This window comes from Cyanistes caeruleus, chromosome 33 (assembly GCF_971803275.1).
Source record: "Cyanistes caeruleus chromosome 33, bCyaCae1.hap1.1, whole genome shotgun sequence".
NCBI classification, from domain to species: Eukaryota; Metazoa; Chordata; class Aves; order Passeriformes; family Paridae; genus Cyanistes; species Cyanistes caeruleus.
The window spans coordinates 210995-229165 of record NC_141734.1 but is presented as its reverse complement, the minus strand read 5'-3'; the positions used below and the strand labels follow the sequence as shown (position 1 = coordinate 229165).

The window sequence follows — 18171 nt, the reverse complement described above, 5'->3', positions numbered from 1 at the left end:
GGAAGGGATGAGGGGGGAGCCCCAAAACCGAGAGGATTCACCCCAAAATTTCCGCCGGGCAAAATGGCGGCGCCCTCAACAAAGATGGCGGCGGCGGCGCCTCAGCCGCGAGGGGGCGTGGCCAGCGGGCAAAATGGCGGCGGTCGCCGGGGTAACGAGAGGCGGGAAAACGCCAAGATGGCGGCGAGCGCCGCTCCGCCCTCAGCGGAGGCTCCGAAACGGCGCCGTTTGCAGCGGGAATGAAACGCCAGGAAAAGCGCGGTTTCCATGGGAATTCCAGGGTTTTAAAAAGCCGCCGGTTGCCATGGAAATCGTGTGGGAATGGGGGGGGGGTGCTGCCAGCTCTCAAAATGGCGGCGTCGCCATGGAAACAAAGCGGGGTTTCCCACAGTCAAAATGGCGGCGTCGCCATGGCAACGCTGTGCCCGTACTCAAAATGGCGCCGTCTCCATAGAAACAAAGAGTGTTTGCCCGCAGTCAAGATGGCGGCGGCTGCCTCAGGGCGGGCTCCTCCCCTTCCGGTGTTTCCGCTTCCGGCGGCGTGAGGGGGAGCGGGAGGCGGGCGGGTTCTGTCGCGACAGAATCGCGATCGGAGGCGGCGCGGCCATGTCGGACACCTGGAGCTCCATCCAGGCCCACAAGAAGCAGCTGGACTCGCTCCGGGAGCGGCTGAGGCGCCGCAGGAAGCAGGACCCGCTCGGGGGCGGCGGTGAGGGCCGGGCCTGAGGGGCGGCGGGTGATTAACGGCCTTAATTAGGGGCTGAGGGGTAATTAATGGGGTTAATGAGGGGTTTAGGGGTGATTAATAGTGTTAATGAGGGGCTCCGGGTCATTAACGGCCTTAATTGGGGGCAGAGGGGTAATTAATAGTGCTAATGAAGGGTTAAGAAGTGATTAATGGTATAAATGAAGGGTTAAGGGGTGATTAATGGTGTTAATTAGTGGCTGGGGGTGATCAGTGGGATTAATGAAGGGTTAAGAGTTGATTAACGGCGTTAATTAGGGGCTGAGGGGTAATTAATAGTGGTAATGAGGGGCTAAGGGGTGATTAATGGTGTTAATGAAGGGTTAAGGGGTGAGTAATAGTGTTAATGAGGGGTTTAGGGGTAATTAATGGTGTTAATGAGGGGCTCCGGGTCATTAACGGTGTTAATTAGGGGCTATGGAGTAATTAATAGTGCTAATAAGGGGCTATGGGGTGATTAATGGTGTTAATGAAGGGTTAAGGGGTGATTAACGGCGTTAATTAGGGGCTGAGGGGCAATTAATAATGTTAATGAGGGCCCGGGGGTGATTAATGGAATTAATTAAGGGTTTAGGTGCGATTAATGGTGTTAATGAATGGTTAAGGGGTGATTAATAGTGCTAATGAAGGGCTAAGGAATAATTAATGGTATTAATGAGGGGTTAAGGTATGATTAATGGAGTTAATGAGGGGGTTGGGGGTGATTAATAGTGTTAATGAGAGGTTGAGGGGTAATTAATGGTGTTAATGAGGGGGCTGGAGGAGATTAATGGGATTAATGAAGCAGTGGACAGTAATTAATGGGGCTAATGAGGGAGCAAGACACAATTAATGGCGTTAATGAGGGGCTGTGAGGTAATTAGCAGGGTAAATGATGGGGTTGGGGGTGATTAATGTGTTTAATGAACATTTGCGGGGTAATTAATGGGCTTAATGAGCGTGCTGGGAGTAATTAACGGGGTTAACGAGTGCGCTGGGGTAATTAGTGAGCTTAATGAGGGACTGGGAGTAATTATTTGTATTAATGAGAGAGCTGGGAGTAATTAATGGGGTTAATGAGGAGGCAGTCATTAATTAATGGGGTTTATGGGGGCTAAGATTTTAATTAGGGTATTAATTAAAAAACACACAATTAAGAACAGCAATTAACGCAGTTAATGACGAGGTAGGCATTAATTAATGGGGTTAATGGGCATTAAGGCGTTAATTAGGGTGTTAATTAAGAAACGGATGCAATTAAGAACAGTAATTAATGCAGTTAACGATGCAGCAGGCATTAATTAATGGGGTTAATGGGCATTAAGGGGTTAATTAGGGCGTTCATTAAGAAGCGGAGGCAATTAAGAGCAGTAATTAACGCAGTAAATGACGCAGCAGGCATTAATTAATGGGGTTAAGTGGTTAATTAGGGCACTAATTAAGAAGGCAATTAAGAGCAGTAATTAACGCAGTTAATGATGTGGGAGGCATTAATTAATGGGGTTAATGGGGGTTAAAGGGTTAATTAGGGCGTTAATTAAGCAGGCAATTAAGAACTGAAGTTAATTAAGAACGAGGATAAGCGAGAATGGCGGTTATTAACGAACGGGGGTAATTAATAAGGCTAATTAATTAGGAATACAGCGCTAATTACGCTGCCCCTCCCCCCGCAGACCCTCGCCATGAGCTGTCCCTGGCCACGCCCCCCCGCACCGGCAGCCCCGCCCCCTCCGGCCCCGCCCCTCCAGGCCCCGCCCCGGGGGGCGTGGCCTCGCTGGGCCCCGCCCCCTGCGGAGACCCCGCCCCCAGCGGGGCCGGCCCGGGGGAACAACCGGAACCGGAACCGGACCCGGCGCTGGAGCGGCGCCTCCTGCTGCACCTGTCGGACCTGGCGCTGCCGCTGCCCACCCACGCAGGAGCCATCCGGGCCGCCATTTCCGGGGTAAGGGACACACCTGGGCACACCTGGGCACACCTGGGCACACCTGGATACACCTGGGCACACCTGGGCACACCTGGGCACACCTGTGGGACCTGGCGCTGCCGCTGCCCACCCACGCAGGAGCCATCCGGGCCGCCATTTCCGGGGTAAGGGACACACCTGGGCACACCTGGGCACACCTGGAAACACCTGGACACACCTGGGCACACCTGTGGGACCTGGCGCTGCCGCTGCCCACCCACGCAGGAGCCATCCGGGCCGCCATTTCCGGGGTAAGGGACACACCTGGGCACACCTGGGCACACCTGGAAACACCTGGACACACCTGGGCACACCTGTGGGACCTGGCGCTGCCGCTGCCCACCCACGCAGGAGCCATCCGGGCCGCCATTTCCGGGGTAAGGGACACACCTGGGCACACCTGGGCACACCTGGGCACACCTGGGCACACCTGGGCACACCTGGAAACACCTGGAAACACCTGGGCACACCTGGGCACACCTGGACACACCTGTACACACCTGGATACACCTGGATACACCTGGACATACCTGTACACACCTGTACACACCTGGACACACCTGGGCACACCTGTCGGACCTGGCGCTGCCGCTGCCCACCCACGCAGGAGCCATCTGGGCCGCCATTTCCGGGGTAAGGGACACACCTGGGCACACCTGGGCACACCTGGGCACACCTGGGCACACCTGGAACACACCTGGGCACACCTGGGCACACCTGGGAACACCTGGGCACACCTGGATACACCTGGGCGTGGGGGTCACAAACCTGGTGTATCCAGGCACCTCCCAGGTGTCCCCAGGTGTCCCCAGGTGACACACAGCTGTACCCAGGTGTGCCCAGGTGTGTCCCCAGGTGTATCTCAGGTGTCCCCAGGTGTCCCCAGGTGTCCCCAGGTGTATCCAGGTGTCCCAAGGTATCCCAGGTGTCCCCAGGTGTGTCCCTAGGTGTCCCCAGGTGTGCTCAGGTGTCCCCAGGTGTATCCAGGTGTGCCCAGGTGTGTCCCCAGGTGTCCCCAGGTGTATCCAGGTGTGCTCAGGTGTGCTCAGGTGTATCTCAGGTGTCCCCAGGTGTGTCCCCAGGTGTGCTCAGGTGTCCCCAGGTGTATCTCAGGTGTCCCCAGGTGTGCTCAGGTGTCCCCAGGTGTGCTCAGGTGTATCTGAGGGTGTCCCCAGGTATCCCAGGTGTCCCCAGGTGTATCCAGGTGTGCCCAGGTGTATCTCAGGTGTCCCCAGCTGTCCCCAGGTGTATCCAGGTGTGCTCAGGTGTATCCAGGTGTCCCCAGGTGTGCTCAGGTGTCTCTCCCTGCAGGGTGACACCGCGGTGTCGCTGCGCGCCGTCGAGAGCCTGCTGCACAAGTTTGACAGGTGTGCTCAGGTGTATCCAGGTGTGCTCAGGTGTGCTCAGGTGTATCTCAGGGTGTCCCCAGGTGTGCTCAGGTGTCCCCAGGTGTGCTCAGGTGTATCCCCAGGTGTGCTCAGGTGTGTCCCCAGGTATCCCAGGTGTGCTCAGGTGTCCCCAGGTGTATCTCAGGTGTCTCTCAGGTGTCTCTCAGGTGTCCCCAGGTGTCCCAGGTGTATCTCAGGTGTATCTCAGGTGTGCCCAGGTGTGCTCAGGTGTATCTCAGGGTATCCTCAGGTGTCTCTCAGGTGTCCCCAGGTGTCCCCAGGTGTATCCAGGTGTATCTCAGGGTGTCCCCAGGTGTCCCCAGGTGTGCTCAGGTGTGCCCCAGGTGTCCCCAGGTGTCCCCAGGTGTATCCAGGTGTGCTAAGGTGTCCCCAGGTGTGTCCCCAGGAGTGCTCAGGTGTGTCCCAGGTGTGCTCAGGTGTATCTCAGGTGTCCCCAGCTGTCCCCAGGTATCCCAGGTGTGCTCAGGTGTATCCAGGTGTCCCCAGGTGTGCTCAGGTGTATCCCCAGGTGTGCTCAGGTGTGTCCCCAGGTATCCCAGGTGTGCTCAGGTGTCCCCAGCTGTCCCCAGGTGTATCCAGGTGTATCTCAGGTGTCCCCAGGTATCCCAGGTGTATCTGAGGGTGTCCCCAGCTGTCCCCAGGTGTATCCAGGTGTATCTCAGGTTTGCTCAGGTGTATCCAGGTGTCCCCAGGTGTATCCAGGTGTGCCCAGGTGTATCCCCAGGTGTGCTCAGGTGTATCCAGGTGTCCCCAGGTGTCCCCAGGTGTATCCAGGTGTGCCCAGGTGTATCTCAGGGTGTCCCCAGCTGTCCCCAGGTGTGCTCAGGTGTGTCTCCCCCCGCAGGGTGACACCGCGGTGTCGCTGCGCGCCGTCGAGAGCCTGCTGCACAAGTTTGCGGCGCAGGAGCTGATCGAGGTGCGCCGGGGGCTGCTGCAGGACGGCCCCACCCTGGTCACCTGCGCCGACCACGCCAAGCTCTCCGCCATGACCGGCCTGGTGGCCGCCGAGAAGCGCCGGGCGGAGCCGGGCGGGCCGGGGGGAGGGGCGGGGGGCGGGGCGGGCGGGGGAGGGGCGGGGGGCGGGGCCGGGGAGGGGAAGGAGGCCAAGAGGTGGCGGCGGGCGGCGGCGTCGGACGTGGACCTGGAGATCGAGAGCCTGCTGAGCCAGCAGTCCACCAAGGAGCAGCAGAGCAAGAAGGTACGGCGGGGGCGGGGCTTGGGGGGTGGGCGGGGCTTGGGGGGGAGTGGGCAAAGGGTGGGCGGGGGGGTCAAGATGGCGGGGTTCAAGGTGGAGGTTCAATATGGCGGGGTTCAATATGGCGGGGGTTCAAGATGGTGGAGATTCAAGATGGAGGTTCACGATGGCAGAGGTTCAAGACAGTGGGTGGGCGGGGCAGTGGGCGTGTCCCTTGGCAGTGGGCGTGTCTTGAACGAGTGGGCGTGTCCCGAACGAGCAGGCATGTCCTGAACGAGTGGGCGGGGATCCAAGATGGTGCAGGTTCAAGATGGCGGATGTTCAAGACGGCGGAGGTTCAAGACAGAGGGTGGGCGGGGCAGTGGGCGTGTCCCTTAGCTGTGGGCGTGTCCTGAACGAGTGGGCGGGGATCCAAGATGGTACAGGTTCAAGATGGCGGATGTTCAAGACGGCGAAGGTTCAAGACAGTGGGTGGGCGGGGCAGTGGGCGTGCCCCTCGGCGGTGGGCGTGTCCCGAACGAGCGGGCGTGTCCTGACGCAGTGGGCGGGGATCCAAGATGGCGGAGGTTCGATATGGCGGGGATCCAAGGTGGTGGAGGTTGAAGACGGCAGGTGGGCGGGGCAGTGGGCGTGCCCCTTGGCGGTGGGCGTGTCCCGAACGAGGGGGCGTGTCCTGATGCAGTGGGCGGGGATCCAAGATGGTGGAGGTTAGATAAGGCGGGGATCCAAGATGGCGGAGGTTCAAGACAGCGGGTGGGCGGGGCAGTGGGCGTGCCCCTCGGCGGTGGGCGTGTCCCGGACGAGCGGGCATGTCCTGACACAGTGGGTGGGGATCCAAGATGGCGGAGGTTCAATATGGCGGATGTTCAAGACGACGGAGGTTCAAGACGGCGGGTGGGCGGGGCAGTGGGCGTGCCCCTCGGCGGTGGGCGTGTCCCGGACGAGGGGGCGTGTCCCGCGCAGGTGAGCCAGGAGATCCTGGAGCTGCTCAACACCACCACGGCCAAGGAGCAGTCGATCGTGGAGAAGTTCCGGTCGCGCGGGCGCGCGCAGGTGCAGGAGTTCTGCGACCACGGCACCAAGGAGGAGTGCGTCAAGGCCTCGGGCGCCGAGCGGCCCTGCCGCCGCCTGCACTTCCGGTGCGTCACCGGGAATCCCGGATTGATTCGGGAATTTGGGGATTTTATTGGGATTTTTGGGGGGTTTTTGGGGGTTTTTTGGGGGTTTATTCAGGATTTCTTGGGATTTTTTTTCAATTTATTTTGGGATTTTGTTTGGATTTTTTTCCTGATTTTTGGGGATTTATTCAGAATTTTTTGGGGATTTATTTGGGATTTTTTCCCGGATTTTTGGGGGTTTATTTAGGATTTCTTGGGATTTTTTTCGATTTATTTTGGGATTTTGTTTGGATTTTTTTCCTGATTTTTGGGGATTTATTCAGAATTTTTTGGGATTTTTTGGGATTTATTTGGGGGTTTTTGGGGGTTTTTTTGGATTTATTTTGGAATTTTTTGGGGATTTTTTTCCTGATTTTTGGGGATTTATTCAGAATTTTTGGGGATTTTTTTTGGATTTTTTCCCAGATTTTTAGGGGTTTATTTAGGATTTCTTGGGATTTTTTTTGGATTTATTTGGGATTTTTTTGGGGATTTTTTTTGGATTTTATCCCGGATTATTGGGGATTTATTCAGAATTTTTTGGGATTTATTTGGGATTTTTTGGGATTTTTTTTGGAATTTTTTTTGGATTTTTTCCCGGATTTTTGGGGATTTATTCAGAATTTCTTGGGATTTTTTTTGGATTTTTGGGGGTTTTTTGGGGGGTTTATTCAGGATTTCTTGGGATTTTTTTTGGATTTATTTGGGATTTATTTGGGATTTATTTGGGATTTTTTTGGGATTTTGGGGGGTTTTTTTGGATTTATTTTGGAATTTTTTTTGGATTTTTTTCCTGATTTTTGGGGATTTATTCAGAATTTTTTGGGATTTATTTGGAATTTTTTGGGAATTTTTTTTGGATCTTTTCCCGGATTTTTGGAAATTTATTCAGAATTTTTTGGGATTTTTTTTCCGGATTTTTAGGGGTTTATTTAGGATTTCTTGGGATTTTTTCGGGATTTTTTTTTCCCAATTTCTGGGGGTTATTTGGGAATTCCAGGGATTTAGTTGGGAATTTTTTGGGATTTCCCCCCATTTCCGCCTGTTTCCCCCCATTTTTTGGCTGTTTTTTCCCCCAAAACCCCATTTTTTGGGTGTTTCCCCCACCCAAATCCCATTTTCTGGCTGTTTTTCCCCATTTCTGCCTTTTCCCCCCATTTTTGGGTGTTTTCCCCCCCAAACTCCCATTTTCTGGCTGTTTTTCCCCATTTTCTGTCTGTTTTTCCCCATTTCCGGCTGTTTTTCCCCATTTTCTGGCTGTTTTCCTCCCCAAATCCCATTTTCTGTCTATTTTTCCCCATTTCCGCCTGTTTTTCCCCATTTCCACCTGTTTTTCCCCCAAATCCCATTTCCTGTCTGTTTTTCCCCATTTCCTGTCTGTTTTTCCCCCAAATCCCATTTCCTGTCTGTTTTTCCCCATTTCCTGTCTGTTTTTCCCCCAAATCCCATTTTCTGGCTGTTTTTCCCCATTTCCGGCTGTTTTTCCCCCCAAACTCCCATTTTCCGCCTGTTCTCCCCCAATTCCCGCCTGTTTTTCCCCATTTCCGGCTGTTTTTCCCCATTTCTGCCTGTTTTTCCCCATTTCCGCCTGTTCTCCCCCAATTCCCGCCTGTTTTTCCCCATTTCTGGCTGTTTTTCCCCCAAACTCCCGTTTTCTGTCTGTTTTTCCTCAATTCCCGCCTGTTTTTCCCCATTTTCTGTCTGTTTTTCCCCATTTCCGCCTGTTTCCCTCCAAACTCCCATTTTCTGGCTGTTTTTCCCCCCAAAATCCCATTTTTTGGATATTTTTCACCCCCAAAAAAACCCAAAATCCCATTTTCTGTCTGTTTTTCCCCATTTCCGCCTGTTTTCCCCCCAATTCCCGCCTGTTCCCCCCGCCAGCCGCATCATCAACAAGCACACGGACGAGTCCCTGGGCGACTGTTCCTTCCTCAACACCTGTTTCCACATGGACACCTGCAAATACGTGCACTACGAGATCGACGCCTGCGCGGCCACGCCCCCGCGCAGCCCCGCCCGCGCCCGGCCCCGCGACCGCTCCCCTCCCCCGCCCGAGCTGCCCCGGGCCCCGCCCCCCGACGCCGGCGCCGACCGCCTCTTCCCGCCGCAGGTGAATTTGCGTTTCTAATTAAACACTTGGGGGGTTTTTAGGCGATAATTTGAATTTTTATGAGGTTAATTTGCATGTTTTATGAAAAAATTTGATTTTTTTGGAGGATAATTTGCATATTTTAGGCAATAATTTCAAATTTTTGGAGGCTAATTTGAATGCTTTGGGCGATAATTTGAATTTTTTTGAGGGTAATTTGCATGTCTCAGGCAAAAATTTGAACTTTTATGAGGTTAATTTGCATGTTTTAGGCAATAATCTGAATTTTTTGGAGGCTAATTTGCATATTTTAGGCAAAAATTTGAATTTTTTGGAGGCTAATTTGAATGTTTTGGGCAACTATTTGAATTTTTTGGAGGATAATTTCCATGTTTTATGCAAAAGTTTTTTTGAGGATAATTTGCATGTTTCGTGCAAAAATTTGAATTTTTTGGAGGCTAATTTGCATGATTTAGGCAATAATTTGAAATTTTTGGAGGCTTATTTGCATGTTTCATGCAAAAATTTGAATTTTTTTTGGAGGCTAATTTGCATATTTCATGCAAAAATCTGAATTTTTTGGAGGCTAATTTGCATGTTTTATGCAAGTATTTGAAATTTTTTTTAAAATAATTTGGATTTTTTGGGCAAGAATTTGCATTTTTTAGAGAATAATTTGCATTTTTTTGAGGATTTTTATTTCCCGCCGTTTCCGTTTCCCGCCATTTCCTGAGGCGTGGCAGCCATTTTGAATGGCAGCCATTTTGCGTGGTAGCCATTTTGAACTGTGGCCATTTTGAATGGCAGCCATTTTGCTCCTCCACCATTTTGCATGGCAGCCATTTTGTGTGGCAGCCATTTTGCGTGGCAGCCATTTTGAGTGGCAGCCATTTTGCGTGGCAGCCATTTTTCATGGCAGCCATTTTGATTGGCAGCCATTTTACGCTGCCATTTTGCACAGCAGCCATTTTGTGTGGCAGCCATTTTGTGTGGCAGCCATTTTGAGTGGCAGCCATTTTGCGTGGCAGCCATTTTGAGCTTTGGCCATTTTGCGTGGCAGCCATTTTTCACGGCAGCCATTTTTCACAGCAGCCATTTTGAATGGCAGTCATTTTACGCTGCCATTTTGCATGGCAGCCATTTTGCGTGGCAGCCATTTTTCACGGCAGCCATTTTGAATGGCAGCCATTTTTCACCACCATTTTACACCACTGCCATTTGGTGTGGCAGCCATTTTGCGTGGCAGCCATTTTGAGCTGTGGCCATTTTGCGTGGCAGCCATTTTTCACGGCAGCCATTTTTCATGGCAGCCATTTTGAATGGCAGTCATTTTACGCTGCCATTTTGCATGGCAGCCATTTTGCGTGGCAGCCATTTTGAATTGCGGTCATTTTGCGTGGGAGCCATTTTTCACCGCCATTTTCCACCACCGCCATTTTGTGTGGCAGCCATTTTGTGTGGCAGCCATTTTTCACCGCCATTTTCCACCACCGCCATTTTGTGTGGCAGCCATTTTGTGTGGCAGCCATTTTTCACCGCCATTTTGCACCACTGCCATTTTGAATGGCAGCCATTTTGCGCCGCCATTTTGCACTGCTGCCATTTGGTGTGGCAACCATTTTGTGTGGCAGCCATTTTGAATGGCAGCCATTTTGCGCCGCCATTTTGCGCCGCCATTTTGCGCCGCCATTTTTCCCTTTTTGACCGATTCCCGCCGTTTTCTCCCCGTTTCTCCTCCCCTGGCAGTGGATCTGCTGCGACATTCGCTACCTGGACGTCTCCATCCTGGGCAAGTTCGCCGTGGTGATGGCGGATCCGCCCTGGGACATCCACATGGAGCTGCCCTACGGAACGCTGACCGACGACGAGATGCGGCGCCTCAACATCCCCGTGCTGCAGGACGAGGGCTTCCTCTTCCTCTGGGTCACCGGCAGGTCGGGCCACCCCGAATCCGCCGGGATTTAACCCAAATTCATCCCAAATCCGTGGGATCCGCCCCAAATTCACTGGGATTTAACCCAAATTCATCCCAAATCTGTGGCATTCGCCCCAAGTTCACCCCGAATTCACCGGATTTACCCCAAATCCACCGGATTCACCCCAAATTCACCTCAAATTCATGGGATTTACCCCAAATTCACCGGGATTTGCCCCAAATTCACTGGATTTACCCCAAATTCATGGGATTTACCCCAAATTCACCCCAAATTCACAGGATTTTCCCCAAATTCACCGGGATTTACCTCAAATCCATCCCAAATCCATGGGATTCTCCCCAAATCCACAGGATTTGCCCCAAATTCACTGGGATTTACCCCAAATTCACCGGGATTTGCCCCAAATTCATGGGATTTACCCCAAATTCACTGGGATTTAACCCAAATTCATCCCAAATCTGTGGGATTCATCCCAAATTCAACGGGATTTGCCCCAAATTCACCGGATTCACCCCAAATTCATGGGATTTACCCCAAATTCATGGGATTTAACCCAAATTCATGGGATTTAACCCAAATTCATGGGATTTAACCCAAATTCATGGGATTTACCCCAAATTCATGGGATTTACCCCAAATTCATGGGATTTAACCCAAATTCATGGGATTTACCCCAAATTCATGGGATTTACCCCAAATTCACCCCAAATTCAGGGGATTCACCCCAAATCCACCCCAAATCCACCGGATTTACCCCAAATCCACCCCAAATTCACCAGATCTACCCAAAATCCACCGGATTCACCCCAAATCCACCGGATTCACCCCAAATTCATGGGATTTGCCCCAAATTCACCCCAAATCCAAAGGATTTACCCCAAATTCACCGGGATTTACCCCAAATCCGGTCATGAAGTTCCTTAAATTTATCCAGAAACCCCAAATCCATCAGATTTCACCCCAAACCCATCAAGAACTCTCTGAATTTCCCATTTTTTCTCCCCCAAACCCCCAAAATCCCCCTTTTCCCACCCAAAATCCCGTTTTGTCCCAAATTCCGCTGTTTTCACCCCAAAATTTCTCGTTTTTCCAGGGCCATGGAGCTGGGCCGTGAGTGCCTCAATCTCTGGGGGTGAGTTTTGGGCTTTTCACCCCAAAAAATCCTTAAAAATCCCAAAATCCTTTAAAAAAAATTTCAAAATCTTTTTTAAAAAAAAACCCAAAATCTTTAAAAAAAAAATCCCTTAAAAAAAATCCCAAAGATTCCTAAAATTACCCAAAAAATCCCCCCAAAAATCTGCTCAAAATCCCCAAAAATAAATTTAAAAAAATCTTTAAAAATTACTAAAAACCTCAAAAAAAACCCCAAAAATTCTTTTAAAATCCCTTTAAATCCAAAGAAGAATCCCCCCCCAAAAATCCTTTAAAAATCTCCTAAAATCCTCCTAAAAATCCTTAAAAATCCCCAAAAAAATCATCAAAAATCTGCAAAAAAATCTTAAAAAAAAAAACCAAAACATTGCTTTAAAAATCCCCAAAAAATCTCAAAATAATCCCCCCAAAAATCCTTTAAAAATCCCTGAAAAATTCTTAAAAAACACCAAAAAATCTCCAAAAAATCCTTAAAAAATCCCGAAAAATTCCCCAAAAAAATCCCAAAAAATCCCCCCAAAATCCTTAAAAAATCCCTAAATAAACCTTAAAAAATCCCCAAAAAATACTTAAAAACATAAAAAAAAGTCCTTAAAAAATACCAAAAAATCTCAAAAAAACCCTTAAAAATTCCCTAAAAATTCCCCCAAAAAAATCCCAAAAATCTCCCCCCAATCCTTAAAAAAATACCAAAAAAATCTCAAAAAAATCCTTAAAAAATCCCAAAAAATCCCCCAAAAAATCCCTAAAAAATCCAAAAAATTCCAAAAAAATCCTTAAAAAAAACCCCAAAAATCTCCAAAAATCCTTAAAAAAATCCCCAAAAAATCCCCCAAAAATCCCTAAAAAATCCTTAAAAAATCCAAAAAAAATCCCTAAAAAACCCCCCAAAAATCTCAAAAAACTCCTTAAAAAATCATTTAAAAATCCCCAAAAAATCCCTAAAAAATCCAAAAAAATCCAAAAAAATCTCTAAAAAGCCCCCCAAAAAATCTCCAAAAAATCCTTAAAAAATCCCAAAAAATCCCAAAAAAATCCAAAAAAATGCAAAAAAATCCCTAAAAAACCCCCCAAAAAATCCCCAAAAAATCATTTAAAAATCCCAAAAAAATCCCAAAAAAATCCCTAAAAAACCCCCCAAAAAATCTCAAAAAATCCCCAAAAAATCCCTAAAAATTCCCTAAAAAAATCCTAAAAAATCCCCTAAAAACCCCTTAAAAAAACCCCCAAAAAATCCCTTTCAAGCTCCCCCCAATGCCCCCAAATCCCCTCTGTGCGGGGCCGTTGCTGGGCGCAGGTACGAGCGCGTGGACGAGATCATCTGGGTGAAGACGAATCAGCTGCAGCGAATCATCCGCACGGGACGCACCGGCCACTGGCTCAACCACGGCAAGGAGCACTGCCTGGTGAGGCTTTGGGGAAATCTGGGGGAAATTTGGGGAATTTGGGCATTTTGGGGGAATTTTGGGGATTTTTTGGGATTTTTTTTTGGATTTTTTTGGAGGTTTTTAGGGATTTTTTAAGGATTTTTTAAGGATTTTTTAGGGATTTTTAAGGAATTTTTTGGGGTTTTTAAAGGATTTCTAAAGATTTTTTTAAGAATATTTTGGGGATTTTTTTTGATTTTTTAGGGATTTTTAAATGATTTTTTTCTTTATTTTTTAAGGGTTTTTTAAGGATTTTTTAGGGATTTTTAAGGATTTTTTGGGGATTTTTTAAGGTTTTTTTGGGATTTTTTTGGGAGTTTTTTAAGGATTTTTTGGGATTTTTTAAGGATTTTTTAAGGATTTTTTTGGGATTTTTAAAGGATTTTTTGGGATATTTTTTGGAGTTTTTAGGGATTTTTTAAGGATTTTTTGGGGATTTTTAAGGATTTTTGGGAGGGTTTTTAAAGGTTTTTTTTGGATTTTTTAAGGATTTTTTAGGAGGTTTTTAAGGATTTTTTTAAGGATATTTTGGGGATTTTTTAGGGAATTTTTAGGGACTTTTTAAGGATTTTTTTTGATTTTTAAAGGATTTTTTAGGGATTTTTTTGGGATTTTTTAAGGATATTTTGGGGATTTTTTAAGGATTTTTTAGGGATTTTTTAGGGATTTTTTTAAGGATTTTATTGAGATTTTTTAAGGATTTTTAGGGATTTTTAAGGATTTTTTAAAAGTTTTTTTTGGGTTTTTTGAGGGTTTTTTAGGGATTTTTTAAGGATGTTTAGAAGATTTTTTTACGGAATTTTTTGGGATTTTTAAGGATATTTGGGGGATTTTTTAAGGATTTTTTAAGGCTATTTTGGGGGTATTTTTTTGATTTTTAGGGAGTTTTTTAATGGATTTTTAATGGATTTTTTTGGAGATTTTTTAAGGATATTTTGGGGATTTTAAACTGATTTTTTCGGAATTTTTGGGTATTTTTGGGGGATATTTAAAGGATTTTTTAGGGCTTTTTTGGGATTTTTTAAGGGTTTTTTAAGGATATTTTGGGGATTTTTGAAAGATTTTTTGGGGATTTTTGAGGGATTTTGGGAAAGATTTTTTGGGGATTTTTTGGGTGTTCTTGGGATGGTTTTTGGGGTGTTTTTTTGGTTTTTTGGGTGTTTTGGGGTGTTTTTAGGGTGTTTTGGGGTGGTTTTGGGTGTTTTTCGGTTTTTTTGGGGTGTTTTTGGGGTGTTTTTGGGTGTTTTTAGGGTGTTTTGGGGTGGTTTTGGGTGTTTTTGGGATGGTTTTGGGTGTTTTTGGGATGGTTTTTGGGGTGTTTTTTGCATTTTTGGGTGTTTTTGGGGTGTTTTTTTGCATTTTTGGGGGTTTTTGGGATGGTTTTTGGGGTGTTTTTTGGGTGGTTTTGGTTGTTTTTCGGGTGTTTTTTGCATTTTTGGGTGTTTTTGGGGTGTTTTTTGCGTTTTTGGGTGGTTTTGGGGTGTTTTTTTGCGTTTTTGGGTGTTTTTGGGGTGTTTTTGGGGTGTTTTTAGCATTTTTGGGTGTTTTTGGGGTGTTTTTTGCGTTTTTGGGTGTTTTTGGGGTGTTTTTTGCATTTTTGGGGTGTTTTTGGGGTGTTTTTTTGCGTTTTTGGGTGTTTTGGGGGTGTTTTTGGGGTGTCTCTGTGCCGATTTTGGGGTCCCCAACCCCCTGAATTTCCCCTCCCCCAGGTGGGGGTGAAGGGGAACCCCCAGGGCTTCAACCGGGGCCTGGATTGTGACGTCATCGTGGCCGAGGTGAGCCCCAAATTCCCGGGATTTCACCCCAAAACGGGGGGGGTTTCAACCCAAAAAAAAACCCCGGGAAATTTCAACCCAAAATCCGGGAATAAGCCAGGAAAAAGCGGGAAAAGGTGAAAAAAAGGCGGGAAAAAGCCGAGAAAAGGCGGGAAAAGCCAGAAAAAGGCGGGAAAAAGGGAAAAGGCGGGAAAAAGCTGAGAAAAAGCGGGAAAAGGTGGGAAAAAGGCGGGAAAAGGCGGGAAAAAGCTGAGAAAAGGCGGGAAAAGGTGGGAAAAAGGCGGGAAAAGGGGGGAAAAAGACAAAAGGCGGGAAAAAGATGGAAAAAGGCGGGAAAAGGCCAGAAAAAGGCGGGAAAAAAGGAAAAGGTGGGAAAAAGCTGAGAAAAGGCGGGAAAAGGCGGGAAAAAGGCGGGAAAAAGACAAAAGGCGGGAAAAAGATGGAAAAAGGCGGGAAAAGGTGGGAAAAAGGTGAAAAAAGGCGGGAAAAGGACAAAAGGCGGGAAAAAGATGGAAAAAGGCGGGAAAAGGCAAGAAAAAGCGGGGAAAAAAGGGAAAGGCGGGAAAAAGCTGAGAAAAGGCGGGAAAAAGCTGAGAAAAGGCGGGAAAAGGCAGGAAAAGGCGGGAAAAAGGTGAAAAAAGGCGGGAAAAGGCAGGAAAAGGCGGGGAAAAAGGTGAAAAAAGGCGGGAAAAAGACAAAAGGCAGGAAAAAGCTGAGAAAAGGCGGGAAAAGGCGGGAAAAAGGCGGGAAAAAGACAAAAGGCGGGAAAAAGATGGAAAAAGGCAGGAAAAGGCGGGGAAAAAGGTGAAAAAAGGCGGGAAAAAGACGAAAGGCGGGAAAAAACAAAGAAAGGGGGGGAAAAAGCGGGAAAAAGCCGAGAAAAGGCGGGAAAAAAAGGCGGGAAAAGGCGGGAAAGAGACAGAAAAAGGCGGGAAAAGCCCAAAAGCTCCGGAATTTTCCCCCACTTCCCCTCCAGGTGCGCTCGACCAGCCACAAACCCGACGAGATTTACGGGATGATCGAGCGGCTCTCGCCGGGAACGCGGAAAATCGAACTCTTCGGCCGCCCCCACAACGTGCAGCCCAACTGGTACCAAAATGCCCCAAAGTCAGCCCAAACTTCAGGGGATTTGGGGGAATTTGGGGGAATTTTTTGGGGATTTTTGGGGATTTTTTGGGGAATTTTTTTGGGATTTTTGGGGATTTTTGGGGACTTTTGTGGGATTTTTTGGGGGTTTTTTGGGAATTTTTTGGGGATTTTTTTTGGAATTTTGGGGAATTTTTTGGGGAATTTTTTGGGGAATTTTTTGGGGGATTTTTTGGGGATTTTTTTTGGGAATTTTTTGGGTGTAATTTGGGAAAATTTTGGGAATGTTTTGAGAAGGTTTTGGTGATTTTTTTTGGGATTTTTTGGGAGTTATTTGGGAACATTTTGGGGATTTTTTGGGCAGGTTTTGGTGATTTTTGGGCAGGTTTTGGTGATTTTTGGGGGTTTTTTTGGGTGCTATTTTTTTGATTTTTTGGGGGTTTTTTTGGGATTTTTTTTGGGATTTTTGTGGAACATTTTGGGCAGGTTTTGGGAAGATTTTGGGCAGGTTTTGGGAAGGTTTTGGTGACTTTTGGGGGGTTTTTTGGGGGATTTTTTGGGATTTTTTGGGATTTTTTTGGGCAGGTTTTGGGAACATTTTGGGCAGGTTTTGGTGATTTTTGGGCAGGTTTTGGTGATTTTTTTGGGGTTTTTTTTGGGAGTTATTTGGGAACATTTTGGGGATTTTTTGGTCAGGTTTTGGGCAGGTTTTGGGCAGGTTTTGGTGACTTTTGGGGCGCCCTTGCAGGATCACCCTGGGCAATCAGCTGGACGGGATTCACCTGCTGGACCCCGACGTGGTGGCGCAGTTCAAGCAGCATTACCCCGACGGCATCATCTCCAAACCCAAAAACCTCTGAGTTCCGGAACATTCCGGCCCATTCCGGCGCCTTTCTCTGGGGTTTCGTTCTGGGGATTTTTTGGGATTTTTTGGGATTTTTTTTGGATTTTTTTTTGGATTTTTTTGGAATTTTTTTTGCATTTTTTGGGGATTTTTTTTTTATTTTTTGGGGTTTTTTTAGGGATTTTTTGGGGATTTTTTTGGAATTTTTTTTTTATTTTTTGGGGATTTTTTGGGGGATTTTTTTGGGATTTTTTGAGGGGTTTTTTGGGTTTTTTTGGGGATTTTTTGGGGTTTTTTGGGGGGTTTTTTTGATTTTTTGAAATTTTTTTAGGGAATTTTTTGGTGATTTTTTGGGGAGTTTTTTTTTAATTTTTTGGGGATTTTTTTTTTTGGTTTTTTGGAGATTTTTTTGGGATTTTTTTGGATGTTTTTGAGGATTTTTTCCGATTTTTTTTTAGAATCTTTTGGGATTTTTTTGGATTTTTTGGGGAATTTTTTTGGGGATTTTTTTTTTATTTTTTTTTTATTTTTTGGGATTTTTTGGAATTTTTTTGGAGATTTTTTGGAGTTTTTTTTTTATTTTATTTAAGTTTTTTGAGGGTTTTTTTGCGGTTTTTTTTGATTTTTTGGGGGTTTTTTTTGGGAAATTTTTTGGGGTTTTTTTTGGGATTTTTCATGATTTTTTTGCATTTTTTTGGGTTTTTTTTCAGGTTTTTTGGGAGGTTTTTTTTGGGTTTTTTGGGGGTTTTTTTGGGTTATTTTATGGGATTTTTTAGAGTTTATTTTGTCTATTGAATGTTCTTTTTTCTCAGTTTTTTGGGGACTTTTTGGCGTTTTTTAAAGTTTTTTTCTGATTTTTTTGGGGTTTATTTTGAGGTTTTTTGGTAATTTTTTAGGGTTTTTTTTCTTTCTGTTTTTGGGGTTTTTTTTCAGTTTTTTGGGAGTTTTTTTGGGGGTTTTTAAAGGGATTTTTTGGGGCATTTTTAAGTTTTTTTGGGAGTTTCTTTGGGTTTTCTTTAAAGTTTTTTTTGGGTATTTTTGGGATTTTTTTTAGGGTTTTTTTGAGATTTTTTTGGGAGTTTTTGGGGGTTTTTTTGGAGTTTTTTTTTGGTTTATTTTCAGGATTTTTCGGGGTTTTTTGGTGCAGTTTTGGTATTTTTTGTTTTATTTTTTTTTTAATTTTTTGGGGGCATTTTAAGGTTTTTTTTCTGAATTTTCTTTAATTTTTTTTGGTGTTTTTTGGGCTTTTTTTGGGGGTTTTTTTTTCACATTTTTTGGGGTTTTTTGGGCTTTTTTTTGGGTTTTTTTCCCATTTTTTGGGTTTTTTATATAAAATTTTTTTGGGTTTTTTTGGGGTCGTTTTGGGAAAGGAGAAAAAAACCACAAAGAAATAAAAATTAAAAAAATGGAATT

The 18171-nt window shown here is 46.4% G+C and overlaps 1 protein-coding gene across 1 annotated transcript; it reads left to right on the top strand.

The window, feature by feature from the left end:
- Nucleotides 1-563: 563 nt before the first annotated feature.
- On the top strand, nucleotides 564-17589 carry METTL3 (methyltransferase 3, N6-adenosine-methyltransferase complex catalytic subunit). The gene is made up of 11 exons (XM_086870657.1): nucleotides 564-709; nucleotides 2398-2666; nucleotides 4941-5294; nucleotides 6255-6430; nucleotides 8330-8558; nucleotides 10284-10471; nucleotides 11568-11606; nucleotides 12924-13032; nucleotides 14763-14828; nucleotides 15805-15917; nucleotides 16663-17589. Exons 1-11 carry the CDS (start codon nucleotides 607-609, stop codon nucleotides 16772-16774), a joined length of 1758 nt encoding a protein of 585 aa, XP_086726783.1. The 5' UTR covers nucleotides 564-606; the 3' UTR covers nucleotides 16775-17589.
- The last annotated feature ends 582 nt before the right edge of the window (nucleotides 17590-18171 follow it).